Source organism: Phlebotomus papatasi, chromosome 3 (assembly GCF_024763615.1).
Source record: "Phlebotomus papatasi isolate M1 chromosome 3, Ppap_2.1, whole genome shotgun sequence".
NCBI classification, from domain to species: domain Eukaryota; kingdom Metazoa; phylum Arthropoda; class Insecta; order Diptera; family Psychodidae; genus Phlebotomus; species Phlebotomus papatasi.
In genome coordinates, this window is record NC_077224.1 from 36,871,253 (window position 1) to 36,892,443 (window position 21,191).

At 32.5% G+C, this 21,191-nt stretch overlaps 1 protein-coding gene and 1 non-coding gene across 7 annotated transcripts; one reads left to right on the forward strand and one right to left on the reverse strand.

Annotated features, from left to right (window-relative positions):
* The first annotated feature begins 137 nt into the window (after window positions 1-137).
* On the forward strand, window positions 138-209 carry Trnaq-uug (transfer RNA glutamine (anticodon UUG)). The gene has a single exon. It is a non-coding gene; the product is annotated as a tRNA-Gln (tRNA).
* A 4,169-nt stretch (window positions 210-4,378) lies between these two features.
* On the reverse strand, window positions 4,379-20,925 carry LOC129805532 (S-adenosylmethionine synthase). Of its 6 annotated transcripts, none has more exons than XM_055853507.1 (8): window positions 20,557-20,925; window positions 19,938-20,123; window positions 19,277-19,354; window positions 14,636-14,758; window positions 14,321-14,433; window positions 10,632-10,775; window positions 10,012-10,547; window positions 4,379-5,973 (listed from the first exon to the last, which is right to left on the reverse strand). In XM_055853507.1, the coding sequence occupies exons 2-8, from the start codon at window positions 20,047-20,049 to the stop codon at window positions 5,868-5,870; spliced, it is 1,212 nt and encodes a 403-aa protein (XP_055709482.1). In that variant the 5' UTR covers window positions 20,050-20,123; window positions 20,557-20,925; the 3' UTR covers window positions 4,379-5,867. The 6 variants fall into 6 exon arrangements, with proteins under 6 accessions (XP_055709482.1, XP_055709481.1, XP_055709478.1 ...); XM_055853506.1 differs by having other exon boundaries at window positions 20,591-20,767; XM_055853503.1 differs by lacking the exon at window positions 14,321-14,433 and adding an exon at window positions 13,861-13,973 and having other exon boundaries at window positions 20,591-20,725.
* Between the last annotated feature and the right edge of the window lie 266 nt (window positions 20,926-21,191).

Below are 21,191 nucleotides of genomic sequence, written 5' to 3' on the forward strand. Positions count from 1 at the left end.
AAATTTAAATACCAATGACGAATTGGGAGACACTCTATTTCCAGTAAATCTTAAATGTAGTGGAAATTAATCAAGTTTACTTCCATAATATGCGTATATAAATTTAAGTGGATTATTTACTGAGTCAGGGGTATAGAGGTTCTATGGTGTAATGGTTAGCACTCTGGACTTTGAATCCAGCGATCCGAGTTCAAATCTCGGTAGAACCTACTGTAAAATCCTTAGATATCTAAGGACAAAATATTTTGGTTGAAAACAAACAAAAATTTTTTAATTATTTTTGAATGAATAATATTTTTTTAACTTGTGTTAATTGCTTTAGTTTTTCGTATCTATGGCATATTGATGGTTGATTTCGTCACTACAAACCATTGAAAATGTTTGAATCACAAATACTAACATTTAACTATCAAAGTTCACGATCTTCTTATCAGCATTTTGGGTTTTATTAAGTATTAATTCCTTGCTTGTAGAAAGCTTTCGTATTTCTAGTGTTATTGTACAATAAATCATTGTTAGAGTTATTAAACCATAATCTTTCTGAAAAATGTAGTGCTATTGTCTTAATTTTCTTAAACTGTGAATAGTGTGAATTTTATTTTTAAATTTTCCAAGGGGTATGATGAGTGCACTATTATCCAACTACAAATATTAGTGATTTTTTTCAATAAAATATAAAATTTATAAATAGAAACAGAATTATAAGTTAATATAGAAGAGTTTATGAAAAGACTAATTTGATTGTTTCCCAACATAGTTTTATAACAATTTGTCGACTGTATCAGCAAAAGCAATATAAAAAATGCATACTATACAATTAAAGTCAATTTATGTGACGACTATGTTACTAGGTATGCTATTCCAAGCAACACTGTATGAAGATTTTGACACTTATGAAAAAGACGTGAAAACTACCGAAGAAAGAGCGAAGTATATAGGGTCGAAGTTATTGGTATATACGGAACTTTAATTAATCGTATCGGGTCGGGATCTGTCGACACCCTATTTTGTAACATTTGTAGGTAAAAAAAAGTTTTTAGTTTTTTAGTTTTTTAGTTACACTAATTAAATTTAAATATTTTAACAAAATTGTCAATAGGTATTCCCTGCCGAACAGATGTTCTTTCGACTGTACTAAGTTGAAATATTGGAATGAAATCCCAGTAATAATTAAAAAAAGTTAATTGGGTCAAGTGGTAGAGCACTCGCTCTATGATGCAAGTGTCCCGGGTTCGAATCCCCTTTAGGTCACTAAGAATTTTTCTGGCGTTCGAATTGGTTCGAATTGCATCCAGTGAGCTTCACTGCACTTGATTCCATGGGGCATGGGACTTACAACCCCATCCCTGTATAAGAAAAAAAATAATAGTGGATGTCCCGAACTCCCCTTGTGGAAAGGCCTAGTTCCTCTATGGAACGTTGTGCCACCATTATTATTATTGAGGAAATATTTCAAATTTTACACCTCTCTTTGAGAAATACTGATAAATATTTACAACATGCCCTTGAAACTCATTTAAGCCATAACAGTTATGCAGGACTTTAGCACGACATTTAATGGAGATTTTATTTAGAGGAAACTTGCCCATTAAAACGGATTTTATAATAATTCCTTAAGTTTTTATGTAGATTTATCTTGTGTAGCCGGGCTGTTGCCCTGAATACTTATGGAAGTCAAGGCTTATTACGTCCAATTCCTCAGCAGCGACCCAGATTTGTGCATCTATCCGAAGTCTTCCAGATCACGTAGACAGAAAATTACAGAAAATTCCCATTTTGCCCCAACCATGAGGTACTGATAACTTCCTAGAGCACAGAAACTTTCCCTTTGTCCCAAAGTAAATCAATAATTAAAAATCATGTTGTTCGACATTAAACTCAGTCAAAATCGATCTACAAATTGTAGATCTCGGTCATCTTACCCTTAGACCTGAAGATCTTCACTGTCGTTTATTATCAGAAATTGTTGATTTTTTAGTATTTATTAAAAAGTGCAAAGTCACCCGCACCTTATCCCAAGTGCAAGCCTTTTTTCTTGATTTTTTTTAACATAGTAAAATTTCATAAAATTAACGTTAGTGGCACAAAATCCATTCATTAATAACTGAATACAAATAATTTTACCCATTTACCCCCCTTCCTTCACTTTAACTATCCACTTTTAGAGGGTAAAGTTGAAAACAACGAAAAAACGTGCAGTCACCCGCAACGACGGTACGAAGATTCCGTAAACCGTGATTCAGTAGTTTGTGCAGTTTACCTGATGAGATCGGTCGTGGTAAATCAACGACAGACGCAATCAAACATTATTTGAACAGAACTATATGAATATGAATTGAATTGAATTTAATTGTGCAATGTGCTCTACATACTAAAGAAATTTATGTCCATATTAAAGCAAATTGCCTAGGCTTGTGTAGGAAAAACAACTGGTTTACACCACAAAGTACTGAATAACATAATGTACATATATGCTAAGATTCAAGAAGATCAACTCATCATGATCAAAATCTCATTTTTCCAAATAAACCATCGACTCAGTCGTATAAATCGTATAAAGAATCGTATAAATAGAAACCATAGAAACGGATAAAAAATTTTGAATTTTAGAAAACATTAAAGAAAACGTTTAGTTTAAATAAAAAATCAGAATGTGATCGCGGCAAACAGATAAGATTTGAGATCTTTAATGAAGACTTTTATTAACAAGTTTTATTACTCTAATCAAATGAATTGACGAAAAGATCTTTCTTATTGTACATAGTTTTATCGTACAAAGATCATTATTTGCACGATCTAAATTCCGTTAAAATTTTCTTCGCCGGTTATATTTTTAATCTCTTTCTGCCTTTCCATGTTTTTGACACACACTGCAGGCACATCAATCCTCGTACGGAGGATGAGTTCACTGGTTTCTTATTTGAAGAAGTACTGTACCGGTGTGTGTACCGAATACTGAACACCCCCCCCCCTTTTTTTTTGAAAAATTTCTGACCTCCCCTTCGTCAAATCCTGGCTATGCCCTTGATCGACTGTCCTATATATGCTCCCAGTCAGTTCAGTGCTCGACATGTAGATCAAATTGATTCCTAGCTGGTTGCCAAGTTCCACCTTATCGTAGCAGGATTATCTATGGGATGCGATATACTGATCAGTATTGAGTGCCGTGTCTTAAGGAATTTAAGTTTGCCTGTATACTTCATGAGAACAACACATAACGGCCTGCAATGCAAGTCGCATTGTGTGTTCTTATTAAACTTTTTTTAGTTCGGATATGCACTTATCCTGCTTGGCGCAAAGTTCCTAATCGATGTGTGCTATTAAATTACACAAAACTCCATAATAATTATTATTATTATTATTATTATTTATTCACTCTCCAAAAATATCTACAATGTACAGTATTGCGTCCACCGCCGTCTTAGCGTTGGTGACCAACCTCCAGAGGCAAACGGTGAAAATCCTCTTTCATAGGTTGTATAAGCTATTGCAGAAATATTTTCGATCTGAAAATTTATGGAACTCTCATGATAAAAACCCCATCATTACAAATGATTGAAGGTTTTCTTTTATTAATTTTATTTTGAACTGTACATTGAGAACAGTGGAGGGGAGTTTAGAGACCCAGACGAGGTTCGAAAAGAATACGTTTTGTCTGGGTCTTTTCGAAGGATCAAAATTGAAATTAATTAATTACATTTAAATTTAAATAAAATAAAATAAAAGTAAGTTAAAAAAAAAAAACATTAAATGAGACGAAAAGAAAAGGAAAAAAACACCATAAGCAAGGGGAGCCAAGCCAAAATTCGGAGAGGGAACCGAGTGAGTCCCGCGCGCAGTAATGGAACTTAAGAGTTAGTTTAGAATGGGAGCAAAGTCAAAGCAGCCGCCCAAGAAGGAACAGGACCCTGACCAACAGCCACCCCATCAAGGGCGTACCCCGCAGCGGAGAATCCCCAAAAATCGCAAGCCAGCCACTTCACATTTTGCTTAATAATTGGGGAAAAGGGGGAAAAGAGACCGGCAAGTACGGAAGAGAAAAAAAATAATGCCATCTCCTGTTGTATTGAAATAAAATAGCTTTTCTAAGAAGAAAACTTAGGCTTTCGAGCTGATTATCTCTGCAAATCGTCCAGTTCTTTTCTTCAATCAGGACATTACTAGACTTATTTTACCTGATAATTTTTTTATCTGAAACACTGCATTTTGAAGCTTTCTTAGGATTCTGGAAGACAATCACAACTACCATAAGCTTTTCTGGTGTTTTTTTTTCTGATCGAAGGGAGTTGGAAGGTCTTTTTCTCTACTTTGTTGGAAAATCAGTAAAAATTTAATTTTTTTCGAAAGAATTGTAGTGCAACATAAAAAAAACTATGCATACTTTTCCACCTACTGTTTATTCTTTTTTTTTTAGATTTTTTTTTACAATTTTAAATTTTTTTTGTATTTTTTACCGGGATTCATGGCATTAGCAAGTATCCTCATCAGTAAATGTAATGAATCAAACAAGTTAGTCAAACAATAATTTAACACCATAAAAAAACTCCATTGCCTGAGAAAGTTAGCATTCGTCATGTTTATGCATTCTTGTGTGAGAACAATTGGAGTGTCTTTAATCGTGCTAAAATGGCACGAATGCAAAAAATAAATATAAAAATAATAAAAAAAAATACTAAATACCACAATACAAAGGGTTCAAATCAGATCGAAGATACTACAAATGAAGAAATAATTGTTTATATCATGTAGTTACCTTGTCACTTTCTTTTTTTAATATTCTCTGTTTAAACCTACTTGTTTTTTTTCTAATATAGAGCACAAAAAAATATACATTTCGTCACTGTAAAAGCATGACATGATGAGGTAACTCTTGTCAATCACATTGTAGATCGGTGTGTTTTCGCTCTGGCTCTTTCCCACAAATAAAATCCTTCGCGTAAACACAACACAAAACCATGTGCTGATGGAAAAATTAGCAATTAAACATTGCAACTTCTTATTTTTTTCTCTTCCTTTTTCTCAAAAAATATTTCTACACATTAATTAAAAGAACCATTCTCTAGCGATAGTGTGAAAATATTCGGGGAATTTTCTCAATATCGCCAAATTTCTGAGAATAGTAATTTCTATTTTGAAGTTACACGATTGAAGTTAAATTCAATTTGTATTAAAAAATCGTTATTCATTCCATCAGTGACACAGGGAATTGCAGCAGGCTGTGATCTACAGGATGTCACATGAGATCACACTTGACATTATCCTACTGTGATCTACATTGCGATCTAGCATCATACACAGAATCCCGAACACTTATAAATTCCATTAGTTACAAGTACAATATTTGAAATAGTATTTTTCCTAATGCATTAAATTGTTGGTTTTTTTTGTAATTATTTTCATGTTCTGTGTTTACAGTAAAACCTAAGTAGCTACAATTTTATCTTGGATAAAATTTCGTTTCAAAAACTTTTCAATTAGATTTGTAAATCATTAAAAAAAATTCCGAATAAAACATTCTTCTTTTCATTTTTGTAAATTCTTACTCTCACTATAATTTTTAGTACTTAAAACGAAGACGGAGAGTGAATGAGGCTAAAAAAAGATGTGAGATTTTTTTCGTATCTGATAGTGTAGCGAAATAAAATATTCAAAAACTCATGAATCCGGTAAAATTTTCGGAAATATGTAAAAATGAAAAAAAAAACTAGCCTCAAACATTTTAATAAAAAAAATGTAAAACTTTTTCTAAAATAAGGCATCTACGAAATAAAAATCCGAAATGGAAAAATATTACCTATATAAAATAGACTTTTATAAAACACGTGAAATTAATGTAACTTAATTCTTTTGTAGTCAACCTCAATCGATCAGTTGATCTGCAACTCCTTGGGCTGTTCCCATGGGAAACCATCTCGGCCAAAGTGTCCGTAGCAGCTTGTCTTCTGGTAGATTGGATTGCGCAGATTGAGGGCACTAAATTAGAAAATAGAGACTTTCCTCAACAAAACTATTTAACAATATCATATAAAAATAACTAAAAATAAAAATAAAACAGCTTTGATTTTAATAAAAATGTGTTGAATTTTAGAATCACATTCACGATCGCAAAGACAACTTGTAGATATCTTTAAATGATTGTTAAAAGTGATAGCGGTAAGGAATAAATTAGAATTCCAAACAACCCAAATCAATTTAGAATTTGGACAGCTCGAAAATCTGTGTGAACTTTTCAAACTGGTATTCCGAGTGATTTCCAATTATTCTTTTTGTGATTTTGTTTATCCTTATGTTCAAATTTTTCGGAATCAAAATCTGGCCGTATATAGTTCAATGGAATCCCTGGATTGTTATTTGATTCTGATGATTCTGTATATTTGATTCTATTTGAGATTCTTTTACAATCCTTCAAATGATCCATATTTAGATTCTATGGAATTTGGCTGAAAATGATTTAAAGAAATCCTTCAAAGTGCTTTAAAAATGAAAAATTACTTAATTAACACAAGATTATCAAATTACAAACTTCCAAAATTATATTTTCGGAATTTCAAGTTGTCCGGGACCCTAAATTTTACTGTAATTCCATTTTTTTTCGAGAAAATCAAATCCCATTGGCGATTATTGAAGTAAATCGTGGATTTTTTTTTAAAAATAATATACAATGTGGTAATATATAATTTAATTCGCTTAAAATATCTGTCAGGCGAATAAAAGTTTCGGAACTAAAAATTGGAACTAAAGGGAATGTAAAAGGATATTAAAAAATTTCCTAATTATTTTGTTCAAAATTGATTAGTATTCAACAAGGTGCAATGGGTTCGATTCCTCTATCGTTCATCGTGATGCTGACCTGTCCCACTTCCATACTTAGGCTACTAAAAAATTCATATAACATTTTTAGGAAAAATAAGCCAAAAAACTTGATTTTCAGCGTTTTTAGCATTCGATGATCTATTTTTGTAGTGAATATAGTGTCATATAATTAATTATAGACTACTATTATATGAGAAACATTCTTACACTAAATAGAGAGAAAATCAACGATGACACACGGAACGTTTTATGAACATTATTTTTCATTTATTTTTTTGAACATTTCAATACAGGGTGAGTTAATTGAAGTGCAACTTTTTAAAGTGTTGTATTTTTTTATTTGAAAATGAAATTTATTGACGTAGGATAACGTGTGTATTTCGGGACACTTTCTAGCACTTTCAAATTTCAAACAGCTTAACGGCTTCTCAAATAATTTTTTCTTTGTTGATAGAGATATTTATGTTCCTTATACTATCCAGAATAAGATTCTTATCGAAAAATGTTGAAAAATGCATCATTTTTTATAGAAAATAGCAAAAAATGTAATGAAGTAAGGGTGGTATATTTCGGGACAAATGGGTATTTCGGGACAGACAAAAATCGCTATTATGCAAATAAATTTCACCAAGCCTGATTATTACCTTTAAGTAGAAGTTCTAAACTTCACTCTTTCATAAAAATTTTGTTTAAATTTCACTTTTAAAATGACTTATGCCTAGCGCAGAATAACTTTTGTTTGTAAATATGATTTCAAGATTTCCTGTGAGAGTGAGCGAGATGACTAGATCAAGCTTTCATTCACTCTCACTGAAATCTCAAAAATATGTTTACAAGACAAAGTTATTGTGCATTGAGCATTAAATCGAAAAAAAAATAAGCACTGTTTGTGTGGACATCTGCAAAATTGACCACACTGAAGGTTTTATAAAAAGGGAAATGTGACACTCACAATTCACGCGTATTTCACGCTTTAAATCAAATAAAATTTCAGAAGTTTTATGTTTATCTGATACGTAAAGAGCTTAATATTACTGCTCGAACTCTACGGAGAGAGCAGTATATATAATCCCTCGATTTTTTCACCTCCACAGATTTCCACCTTCCACCCCCCGGAGACCACTTTTCTCAACAAATCTTCATGTTTAAGACGATTTCCGATAAATGTCGTCACACTGTTAGTCTGTCTGTCTGCCCGTCCGACTGTTATCAGCTCTAGAGGGCAAACGGTTAGAGATAGCGACTTAAGACCTTCGGGCGACCCCCCCATAAGTCGACCCAAAGATCGTTAACATGCCCCTCATTTTCCTCCACCCCTTTCCTTCCCCTGCAAAAACTATGTTTTTTGGGATTGCTCGACAACGCTTCGTCCAATTTTTTTTTTCATTTTTGGATATGTTTTAGAGATTACCCAGGCGAACATTTCGTCCATATACGAAAATACCGTTGAATCATTCCTAATAACGATTTTTCAAGGTCAAAGGTTAACAAGACACTAGAGAGCGCATTTATCAAGCAAATGGAGCTTAAAAATAATTAGAAAACAAATATTTATAGAATTTTTGATGTGTCCCAAAATACCCATATTATGTTCCGAAAAGCACCTTGTCCAGAAATACCACACGTTACCCTAAACGAGAAAAGTCAGAAAATAGTCAACGTTTGAGAATCTATTTAAAATTTTGAATAAAATCACCTCTTTGGAGTGGATAATAGCCCTGTGTTAATCAATAAACGAATCGCACGCTGCCCGAAGATAAGACTCCGGCATGTAAGTCTATTCAATACGAAGGGATTCCTTCAGCAGATTGACACTATTGTAACTATTTTTTAGTCATTACATTTACCAACAAAAAATGCCTGTTTTGCAGAAGTCGAGAGAATTTGTATTCGCTGATCGTAAGAGCCAACTTCCTTAAGTTCCGATGGACGTTCAAATGTTGAAATTATAGTATGACCTTTCTCTTACGGCCTCTATACACACTAGAAAAGTCATGTCCATTTTGAAGAGTTTTTCCTACACAAGCGTAGGGAATTTGCTTCAATATGGACATAAAATACTCTAGTGTGTAGAGACCATTAGGCAGACACAACCATTTTACTTGTTCACGGATTGCTAAATTAGATAAAATTTGACCCATCAGAAGCTGATCTTCGGCAATTGGCTTCTAACGGCCAAGCGAAGCAACTTCAATTTGTTTTTAAATCATAATAAAAAAATAAATAAAAAAATCACAAAAAATTTTCATAAATGCTTTTGTGGGCTTGTAATCAAGAAAATAATCTAACTTTTTGAAAAATTTGAGGATGCTGTCCCCAACGGTTTCAAAGTTATAGCGATCTAAATTTAGTTGCATTTCAGTTGCCTCACATTGTACATAAATGTGGATTGTTTTTTATTTAAATCAGAACATATTTATGATCAAAATAAAAAAAAATGTAGATTTTTTCAAAGCTTTATTCAAAGAAGTTAATGCTGCGAAGCATTCTTATAGGGATTATTATAGTATAAACAATTCGTATTAAGATGAAGGACTACTTGCTTTGGCTTAAAAAATAAATCAGATATCTATAGAATGTGTAAGTGAAGAAGAGACAAAGAATCTACGGGCATATTTTGTAATACGAAATTAATCATTAGAATTTTTTATTAAAAAATTGTGTATCATAATATAGGTACTTTTATGAGACACTGCAATATACACAGTACATCTAAGACATCAACTCAAAATTGTATCAAAGTGCCAAAGACAGTCATAAATTAATTATTTGTTTCGTTATCTAGAGAATATTGTATTTCCATAGATTTGTTCAAAAATTTGCGTACGGCACCAACTGCAAAATGATTACTTTCTTTTTCTATTTTTCTTAAGATAAGAACCATTTTAATGTTAAAACCAAGGTCCAACATTCCCATCGAGTTATCTTTCGCTCATACTAATAGACAAATAATTTATATGTGATTAATTAGCTCTGTTAAATAAATAAACTTCTATAGTTCTGAGTAAGGCATTCCATTGAAAATAAACTATTAGCGATTACTGTTCAACAAACCACATAGCTTTTAATTTCATTGGCAAAACATCGTTAATTAATAGCCGACAGACTTCTGATAAGCAAATCATGAGATGCTTTTGCTTATTATAGATAGTTTTTCAATAAATGAAATGGATTTTTTTTTAATAAAAAGGAAATTACCTGACAATCTTTCCGGGCCTCAAGTCAAAATTCTTGTTGACAATGTCAACAAGTTCATCCTGAGACCACTTGGATGTACCATAGTCAAAGACGGTGATTGAAAGGGGTTCAGCTACGCCAATGGCGTAGGACACTTGAACGAGACATCTCTTGCAGATTCCCGCCTTCACCAAGGATTTAGCCACCCATCTGGCAGCATAAGCTGCTGAGCGATCTACCTTGGTGAAATCCTTGCCAGAGAAGGCACCACCACCGTGAGCACCCCATCCGCCATAAGTATCTACGATGATCTTACGACCAGTAAGTCCAGCATCTCCCATGGGTCCGCCAATAATAAACAGACCACATGAATTGATGTGGACTACTGTATTGGCATCGAAGTACTTCTCCGGAATCACCTCTTTGATCACCTTCTCCATGACCTCCTTGCGCAATTCATCCAGGCTAATCTTCTCAGAGTGCTGCACTGACACAACAACCGTATGTACTCGTTGGGGAATTGCTGATCCCTCATTGAACACATATTCACATGTGACCTGGAAACACAGAGATTTGGGTTATCACGAGGTCAATTTTGTCAGAATAACACACACACCCTAAAAATTCGAAAATTATCAAACCTGTGTCTTGGAGTCAGGACGAGCCCACCAGAATTCGCCCGATCGTCGTAATTGGGCAATTTTCTGATTGAGACGATGTGCCAGAACAACCGTCAACGGCATACATTCCTCAGTTTCATCCGTGGCATAGCCAAACATCAGTCCCTGCATTTTATTTTTCAAGAAAATATTGAAATCATCCATATTCGGTATTGCAATCAATATTTCATTCATTGCAAGCATTCTCACATTATAATCTCAATATCCCAAAATTACCCGACTTTTTAATGATCGTTAATACTTGCATTATGATTTGAAATAATTTTGAGGCATTCATGGCCAAAAGGTTTATGACATTTGTGAGATTTTTGGTAAATGTTGTGAAAAAATGTAAGTTAAACAGTTTCTCAGAAGAAATATTCAGTTTATGTGTGATGAGAATATGCGGCACTACTAACTGTAATTTTCTTGTTAATACAGCCTCTGTGATGCAGCAATTCAGTAAATTATATGGGAATGATCTCATATTTACTGAGTAGGGTCGAAGGAATCCGTCTTCGACAGGGAACCCCTATTGACATTTTTGTCAAAATGTTGAAATTTATTTAATCAAGGGGGAGGATATAACAGCGTTATCACACTTGCACATTAAAATTTTAATGTGATTCACATTAATTGTCACTTGTGGTGAGCGTCCAAATATGTTATTTGTGTCTTTGAGTCACTTAATATTTGGGGTTTTTCTATTTATTGATAAAGAAGTGGACTTGGCCTGCAAAAATAAGTTCAAATTTACCTAAAGTATAAATATTTTTCACATTAAAAAATTAAAGAGAAAATTGCATTAATTTTTCGCATTAATGCTATAAATCAATTTAAATCAAATTTTTCGGGCCAAGTCTACCTTTTTGTCAACAAATAGATCAAATTTTGAATATAAAATGATTCAAACACACAAATTACACATTTGGACTCTCACCAGCGACAATTAATGTGAATCATATTAAAATTTTAATGTGCAAGTGTGATAACACAGTAAGAGTCAGAAGTGGTGTGCAACTGAAAATAAAGTGCTTGGAAGTCTTTGGAAGAGGGAGTGCTCGAATATAAAATTCTGTCTAAATCCGTATTTTTCAGACTATGTTACTTTTAGTGAAATTTTTAATCCGAGCCGCAGTATATTTTGAAAATGTTTGTTGAAATTTTTAAGTTTTTTATGAGAATTAAAAATTGAGCAAATGTGCTCAAATTTATGATTGTGTTGTAATTTCTCCGAGGAAATACTCAGTTGAATATAATTATTTTTCCTTAATTTTTACAGGAATTTTCAATTTATTAATATACTGTCTCGCCAATAATGATATAGCTATTGCAGTTGACTTTAAGTCAATTTAATATATATTTTTAATTTAACGTAAATATATATGTACTGGATGATTGCATAAATTCGTGGGACGTTATCGCGATTGTTAAGGGGTATCCCATAGATTACTTTCATCATTTTTTTGTTTACCATTTTGCGTATACTGGAAAGGTCTTACATCTCTTCAATGCCAAAAGTATTCTTCAAAAAAGTCGATTTGTGCTTTTGAGGACTTTTACAAGATAAGGAACGAAGAGGTACATTTGTAATATTTAATGTTAGACTAATTTTGGAAAGATCTAAGTGATATACTTCCATAAAAAAACATTTTAAGGGTTTATTTAGCAAAATGTTAAATATATGTTTAAAAATAATTTTTTGAGATTTTTCAAAAGTTGTCCTCATTAGATTTTTCATCAGATTAAATAAATTATTGATTTTTAAGTAGGGTAAGTGTGTCAAATTCCGGCCAGCTTGCAATTCCGGCCACCTTTTTTGTTCCTCGAATTTCCATGAATTTTTAGTTTTTACATACTGTAGAGATTATACAATGCAAAAAAATAACAAAAAATGTAGCTTCGACAAACGAGATGACGTGAAAAAGGCATTGGAAGAATTTCCTAAGGACAAGGAACTATGAGAATGAAGGTGGCCGAAATAGGGCACCAAAGCTATGTCCACACTTTTATTCATTTTAAAATGTATTAAGAATGATTTTAAAGTAAATAAAGACGATAAACTGTCTACAAGGTTCTAAGCAACACTCCTTAAGTAGAAGGAATGAAAAAAAAAAAAACAATTTCTATTAAAGATATTACATTTCAAAGTTGAGACTTTGGCGCTTGCATGCAACTATGCCGAAATTTGGCACACTTACCCTATGAGAATTGCATGAAGTGCAGGAAGTGCTGGAAGTATTGCAAAATTTTCGAGAGTGTTGCGAAGATATAGAAGTGCGAAAGCCTCTTCCATATAAATATTGGAAGTGCCTGGAAGTGGTGTACACATTTTCACCCAAATATCTCCCCCTTGTATTTAATGCGTTCTATAAAATCTATGTAATATAACCTTTTTTAATTAATCTGCGTTTTTCAATAAGTGTTCGAATTTCGTATTCGAAAAAGAAAATCGAATTTGATCATAAATCATTTTTTTTCGTACTTATCCTATGGTCTTATTGAATGTCCTGTTAAGTTCATAATGTAATAGCAAAGCTGGTCGGGAAGATTTTCATAATCTTTAAATGCAGAAAATTTTGAAGCAAATTTGAAATAGTTGAAGTCTCATGATCCTCAAAGTCAAGTTATTTTTTAAATCTTTATCTGAAGTTTGAAGAGAACTTGAAAAATCTTTTCAAAATGCCAATAATCTTATAAATTTTAATACATTTTTTATACTATCTTAAAGCAGCATCTGTTGCGTATCACAAATGGTTTTTAAATTGTTTTGAAAAACCATAAAAATATTCATGAGATTTAACTAAAACATTGTTCGATTTGGCTTCTTCAAAATAATTTCCAATGAAACAATCATAATTTGCATAAGTTAAAACAAACTTATCATTAGTTTAAGTTTCAAAGGAATTCCATCAAGAAATTGTATATTTCTTGGCACAGTTGCAAAACATCATAAAATAGTTATTTATGTTCTTAAGCAAATTCTCCGAATGTGTCGCATCACAACAAGAAAAGTCTTTTCGAAATGTGATTATATATAAATCATCATATAACTGCCAAAACAAATCCATAAGGAGTGCAAGGCGCTACTGTAAACATTTCAGATTATGGATATTTTTCAGAATAAAATAAACAGAAAAAAACTGTGTGAATATTTCTTATGAGTCACTGTCTAAGGCTATGAAATGTGCACCATAATGAGTTTTCTGACCTGATCACCAGCTCCTACTTCTTCTTCTGGGCGATTTTCATGCACCCCAGCAGCAATATTCGGTGACTGCTGATCCAATGCAAGCAGGACGTTGCACAATTTGTAATCAAACCCTTCAAAAATATGCATTTTATGAATTTTACTGTCTCTTTTATATGGATATTTCAGGAAAAGTGGGAGTATTTTTTTTGAACTGAAAATGTCTTTAAAACTATTGGTCCTGTTGAAGTTTCCTCCAACTACCCATTTGTTTTCATAAGCGTGTGACCCACAATACTGGATAAATGTTTGGTACCTTTAGTAAATGCAAGTTTTTTTTCTTTATTTCGAGCAACATGCAGACAATTTCGCATTTAAACATTCACAAATACTTCCCAATTGGTATCCCTTTGATATCGATTAATTTTTGTTTCTTGGCTTGCAATATAGTTTGAGTTTTTATTTGGTTTTTTTGATATACCTGATCACCGGCACCAACATCATCTTCCATTCGATTAACATGGACACCACCGGCAATATTTGCAGATTGTTCTTCAATTGCCACTAAGAGATTCAGGGTATTCCAATCGAATCCTAATCAATTTACCATAATTTCCGTTACAAAACACAACAAAAATCATTAGATTTACGAAGGGGTCATTTTTTAGCTATTTTCTGGTCATTTCTTCGTGATTTCGACCAAAGACACGCTATATGGGATTTACTGAAGTGGCTTCAAATAAACCAGCAACCAAAGTATAATGTGTCAAGGGTCAGGGAGATAAAATTCAAATACCTTTTGAGCTATCATCATATCCTATGTGTTTGACTGTATCACGAACAACCTTTTGATAATCTACCACTGCTGTTGATGAAATTTCGCCGCATAGCAAAATCATGCCAGTCTTGGCGACAGTCTCTGTAAATCAAAACAAATGTGTTAATTCATAATCTCTAAAGATCAAAATACCGATTATTAAAATTGTGCTTTGATTTAATGCTGAAGAAACTGCGCAAAGTCATATTGTTATTGTTTATCGAATTCTCGCGAGATTGTTCACTCTCTTCTTCTTTTTCTATTTATCTTAATAACCGTGTTCAACAATACCCAGGCACCATGGAAATTTAATATTCTTGCTAACACAACAAAAGACACTAAAGAATAGTTTTGCATTTGGTGCCTTATGCCACGTGCTGAGACTCCACTTCTGTGTAACATAAGACCAGATGCTGATAAGAAGGTGCGGAATCACGTCATTTGTTCAACATTGCACCACAACCAAAGAGGTAAAAAACCCCTTCCTCGAGACAATTTATAATTGCAAACTAAGGTCTGTCTACTTGATGCATTTTTTTTGTCACTCCTTCATCTAAAATATCTAATAACGCAAACATAGCAAAAACACGGTCAAATCTGATGACTCTGGCCAGAGACCACAATCTAACCCCTTATTGTTATGCTTTTTTTACAACTCAAATACGCAACTTAGCATAAGAATAGCGAGAAACACGCTGTGTCACAGGGCAGTTTTTGATGTTACAGGAAATTCAATCATGATGATCTTTTGGCAAATGGGGTCAGAGATCTATCCCTTAGCTACAGAAATAGATAACTGCACAATCGTTATGTTTTTGTATTACTAATGTTATACAAAAAAAAAAATATCAATTGCCAACGACAATTTCTACAAGCTTCATACCACTCATTCCAAAACCCCAAAACGTAGTACAATCAAACTCATTCTCTGATAACTCACAATCAAAGCGAAAAAATAAATAAAATGCAATGTCAGGCTATTAAATGAACCATAAATATTTTATCTTTCTCTCAACTTAACTGAGCAACGCAATTATATTGGGAGCAATTCCAAGAATTTACTGTGATTGAGTCTTGAGAGAATTAATATTATTCATATCTCATCGAAAAAAAAATCCAAACGTGTGAACTCAAAATATTTGTGATAAGCTAGTAAGATTTTTAAAATCAATCGCTGATAAGAGAAAATTATCAGTAAAATACCACTTTTGCTATAATAATCATAATCTTTTACACAAAATATAACAACGAAATTTTCTCTAACTGATAACTGCAGCAACAAATTTGGGATCCCATATAAGCCAAGGAAGTAAAATTTTTCAGTTTTTAGTGACGTTATTTAATAGTAATAAATTACACATGTCCTTGTTTATCACTTGTTTTGATATGTAAAAATAAACTATAAAATTGTTTATTACAAAATTTTTTGGCATTGAAATTAGGAACATTTTTCAGCTACGTCAGTCATTTCTTGTTGATAATATATAATATTTCTTGTGCGTAGCTATAATAGAATTCTTATCTTTTATTTTAAATTAAGTTAACAAAAAAGAAATTTTATAATTACACGAATGAACTCTGATAGCAACATTTTAGATAGCATATTCTCAAGGCAACCATCCCGAAGCGTTTAAAAGAAGTTTATTAGGCCATTTTGGAAGTATTTAGAATGTTATACTATTCCTCCAGTGTTGAAGTAAAGAAAATCACATTTACTTATCGTAATAATATAGTTACAATTTAGCAGGTATAAATAAATTGCTTGTAATTTTGGACATTTTGAGTGTAAAATTGGACACTACAAATTGATTAAAATTATAGAATTTTCTTCCAATATTGAATAATATTCTATCTAAATATTTATTCTTTTTAGAAGATATTAATACTAAATTCGTATAAACCAGATATAGTGCAAAAAGTCGTAAAAGAATTCCGGAAAATCAAGGTGATGCGTGAATCCATTTGGAGTGCTGAAGTCAATTCTTTTTAATTAATTAAAGGATTGGAAGGTTTCCAAGGGTCCTTGAGATACTCTATACTTCCTTCTCAGAAGCAGGAAGAGGATTTGTAAGATATATTGAAATGCACAACAATGGGCATTTTCTTGAGACGGATTGGCTGTCCAAAATTACAAGCAATGTGTCCAAAATAATGGTTAAATTCGTCTCTATATAATCTGTTCATAATCATGTTAAAAGCTATTTTAAATATATTAATATTAATAGTAGAAAAAACAAAGGGAATAAGCAGATTGTCAAAGCTCCAAACAACACTTCTGCAAAGGAGGTAACAAAAAATTTGATTTTGTATTGAAAATATTGCACTTCAACGTACGATATTGATGCGTATATGCACACTGTCCTAAATTACAAGCACTTTCCCTACTTAAATAAAATATAAACCATTTAGTAGCAGCCAATAATATTTATAAACCCTCATTTTAAGTTTTAGCTTTGTTAGGGCGACAAGTATGCAAATTTATCCCTAATAATTTTATCGATTTTTAATTCAAGAGTCATTGTCGCTTATAAATGCCTCAACAAATATTAGAAAACAATTTTCGCAAAGAAAATTATATCAAAAGTATAACTAATAAAACATTCAGTACAAGAATATGACTCCATACACCAGAATAGACACATATCAAAACGCTCCATAACCGATTTATCTCACAAATGTGTGAATATATATTGTTTATTTTTTCTAAAAGTTAGAGCATTATATTATTTCTTAATTTTTCTTATTAAATAATATAATATTTTTTGAGCTAGTGCTCTTGAAAGCATATTTGGCAGATAAGAAGCATTTGGCAGATTTGGCAACATTTAAGTAATTGCGGCCACCGCCGTCTTAGCACTGTTGATTAAAATACCGAAATTTAACCTTTCTGCCTTCAAAAATGTGTTCTTTTTTAGCCAAAGAAAAGAAATGATTTTTTTCAATTCAAAATGTCACTTTTATTTTTGAAATAAGAGTTGCAATAACTATCACGGGGTAGTTGTAAACACCGACTTTTATGGGTACATTACGTTCACATAGGTCGACCATTTCTTCAATAGATAAATGATCCCTATAGTTATCTATGTATCTATTTAGGTCTCGTTCTCTGAAGTCAAATATATAATTTAAAAAATCACAGTGTTTACAACTACCCCATGTTTACTACTGCCCCAGTTTCCCCTATGTTTAATTTTAGATTTTACTGGATATCAGAAAAAATGGAAAGGAAATCCAGAAGCATTTTCGGTTTCCTTGATGGCTCCGGAGCATGTTTTTTGGCATTAAGTACTTATATAATTCATCATGCGAAGTATATAAGATATCTTAAAATGGAATTAATTTAAACGAGTAAAATTATTTTATAAAACTTGTTTCATCTCAAAAAAATGCAAGATTCCAATAAGAAAAAAAAACATGATTTTGCTACATTATGATCCATTGACCAAATACAAATATTTTGTAAATTTGATTTATTTACTGATTTTTTGATTCATTTGTTATTGTAATGGTTGTTTGCATAATTGTCAACTCATTCATTAGCTTCACATATCTTAAGTTTCCTTTGGTCTTCTGTTTTCGGCTTATTTTTTGGTCCCTTTGCTTTTCCGTTTTATACGTTTTCATTTTAATTTCTTTTCTTTTCATTCATTTTTCCCTCTGTGATGTAGAGGAAAAGATCAAATTTATAATTATTTTTAAAACTTTTAATTATTATTACTCATATAGCTAAACTCATTGGCGACAACAAATATTTCATAATTTTATATCGGTATTTATCCCTCGAGGTTCGGTAAGTAAATTTTACTCAACGCTTTAGAAAATCTTAAAACTTGATGAGAACTTGAATTTCAAATACGAAATAATAAAGAAATAAATAAAATTATTATTCCCATATGGCCATTATATTAAGGAAATGGCTTTATTTTTCTGGCAGCTGTTCTTCTGGTTAATGTGGGTTTTTTTCCTATTTATATTTAGTAAAAAAACTGAAGAAAACTAAAATAATAATCCCATGACACAATTGTAGTAATACAAGTGCAATAATAAGTCCAAAATGTTGCTTAATCCTTAATCAAAGTATCCAAAAAATATATTTCATCGGTATTTCAGTAGCAGAATGCTTACCTGTTGGAAGCAAAATAGTTCTGTTAGTTACAAAATTTAGAAAATGTATTTATAGAATAATTCTTTTTGGCTTACTCAATTGGCGTTTCGCATCTTCAAAATTAGTGCGTTTGTGAAAATAATTTTAGGTTTATGTTAAGCTAATTTCGGTCAATGACGCGGTACTTTAGTACAAAAAAACACGAGTTGCTCTAACCTCTACTAATGCAATCTTGAAAATGCGAATAAACTCTAAAATGAACTATCACCACTGTGTATATATCAATTCAAAACATAGAGAATATTCGAGAAATTGCTGAAAAATATTCTCGGTTATCATTACTCTTTCTGCCCCCGACAAAAAATTCTTGAGATTAACTTTTTCCGCTCACTTAAACTCTAGAATTGAGTTACAGCGTATCGATAGCTTATTATAAAAAAGTATAAAATGAAATTGAATTTTCTTGCGCAATATCAGTTTTCAGCACTTTCCGCGAGTTAGGATAATTCACTTACCACAGGCCACTTTGGCATTAGGATCTTGGGCCAAATGGGCATCGAGGATAGCGTCGCTGATTTGATCACACATTTTGTCTGCAAATAAAAGGGGGCCATTAACATAGGAGGCCTTGCTTTTCATACAAAAACAAAAACATATGCTGGGCAAACCACGTGGTACGAGAACGTCAAAGAAGAGGGAGAAGTTTTACACCAAAATTCACCAATACACAAACAATAGTGTTATTTATTACTCCTCGTGAATGCCGAAAAGTTTCCATTTGGATGGTTATAGGATAAATATGAAGATATTTCTGTGAAATATTTGATAACAAATTGGGGCTCAATAATCCTGGTTGGAAGAGGATACTCTGAAAAAATGGTTTACAGGAAAAAGTGCGTAAAGAGGAAGATTCTTGGCAGACACGCGGGACCGCCATCTTGGAGCATTTCATTAAGAAATTTTCCCAGAAACTTTTTACCCATCGTGCTAATCTCATTGAGTCACAATTTGCACTCCACATTGACTATTGCATCACAACTTTCCGGAAGGGTGTCCGGAAGAATTCGCTGAATGAATTTTGGATGGTATTTTTGGATAAACAAATATACTGCGTTTTAGGGCAAAATATGTCACTTTCCAGGAAAGAACCCAAACAAATATCTCAAGTTTACTCACCAGGATGACCCTCTCCGACGGATTCTGAGGAAAAGAGGAACCTCTGTCCATCCTGCATGTCGTAAACGGTGTGTCCGTTCGAGTATCCATTGGTTGCGCTAACTTGCGGCATTTTTACTATTTTTTATGATATCGGAACGTGTTTTAATTGTTATTTTTATTTTTCTGAATGTTCTATTTCGCGCACTGTGAATAGAATAATGAATTATCTTGTAAAATTCACTGTGACACCTTGTTTTCAGCCACTCCGCCGTCTTCGTTTAATAGAACTTATTCCAGCACCTCTTCTTGTGGAAAAGAGGCCGATTACACCACTGCGCTGCCTTTTATAGTCTCGGTGGCAGTGGTATAGTACATCATTGTACCACCAAATGCAGCAGTCACTAAGGAGGTGAATAGTTCACATATCCAAAGTGACTGCAGCGCATTTGAGTCGAATAGAGCAACTATTTTGATTTATAATCTAACGGCTATGAAATGATAAAGCAACCATCCTTAGAGCCAAACAGCATGAAAACCCATGAAAAGCAGGAAATATTCCTCATGCAAGCAACAAAATTATCAAAATAACCCCTCAGAGAAAATAATAGAAGTGGCGAGTGTTGTAAAAAAAAAGAACCTGCAAATAGTGCTAAAAAGAAAGAAAATCTCACACAAAAGATTTGCAAGCAATTTATTTCACTTTAAAGGATTTCTTTAAACAGAACTATCATACAACTTGTTACACTTTGAAATTTTTTTGGAAGAATTTAAGACAAGCACGTCTTCACAGTTTAAAGCACTTTCAGCGAATGATTTAATCCCCTGCGAGGAGAGATCAGAAATCCTCTGAAAATGCGAGAAAAAACGCTTTTATCAACGAAACTGGTGAGATGAGCAAGTGGCCTGCAAAAAATGCAGATAGTAAAATGACTTGACAAAATTAAGTAAGAAATAGAGAAAGGAAATCATGTGTTAAATGACTGGAGTTAATAATAAATAAAAACAGAGAACAGCAAATACTTATCAGTTTTGTAAATTCGTCTTCTAAATATTGATGCTTTCGCACTCGTAATGCTGATGGGGCTCAGTAGCTTTAGGGAGGGTCAGAGGTGAAGTGAAAATATATGTGTCGTAAGGCTACGGTAAAATAATAAGAGATAAGCTGTGATTTTTTTTCTCAGCAAGAATCTTGAGCATTTTAATTTTTATAGCATGTCTACTAACGGCTATGAATTTGAATTTCTACTTCCAGTCAGAATCTCTGAGCGCCCT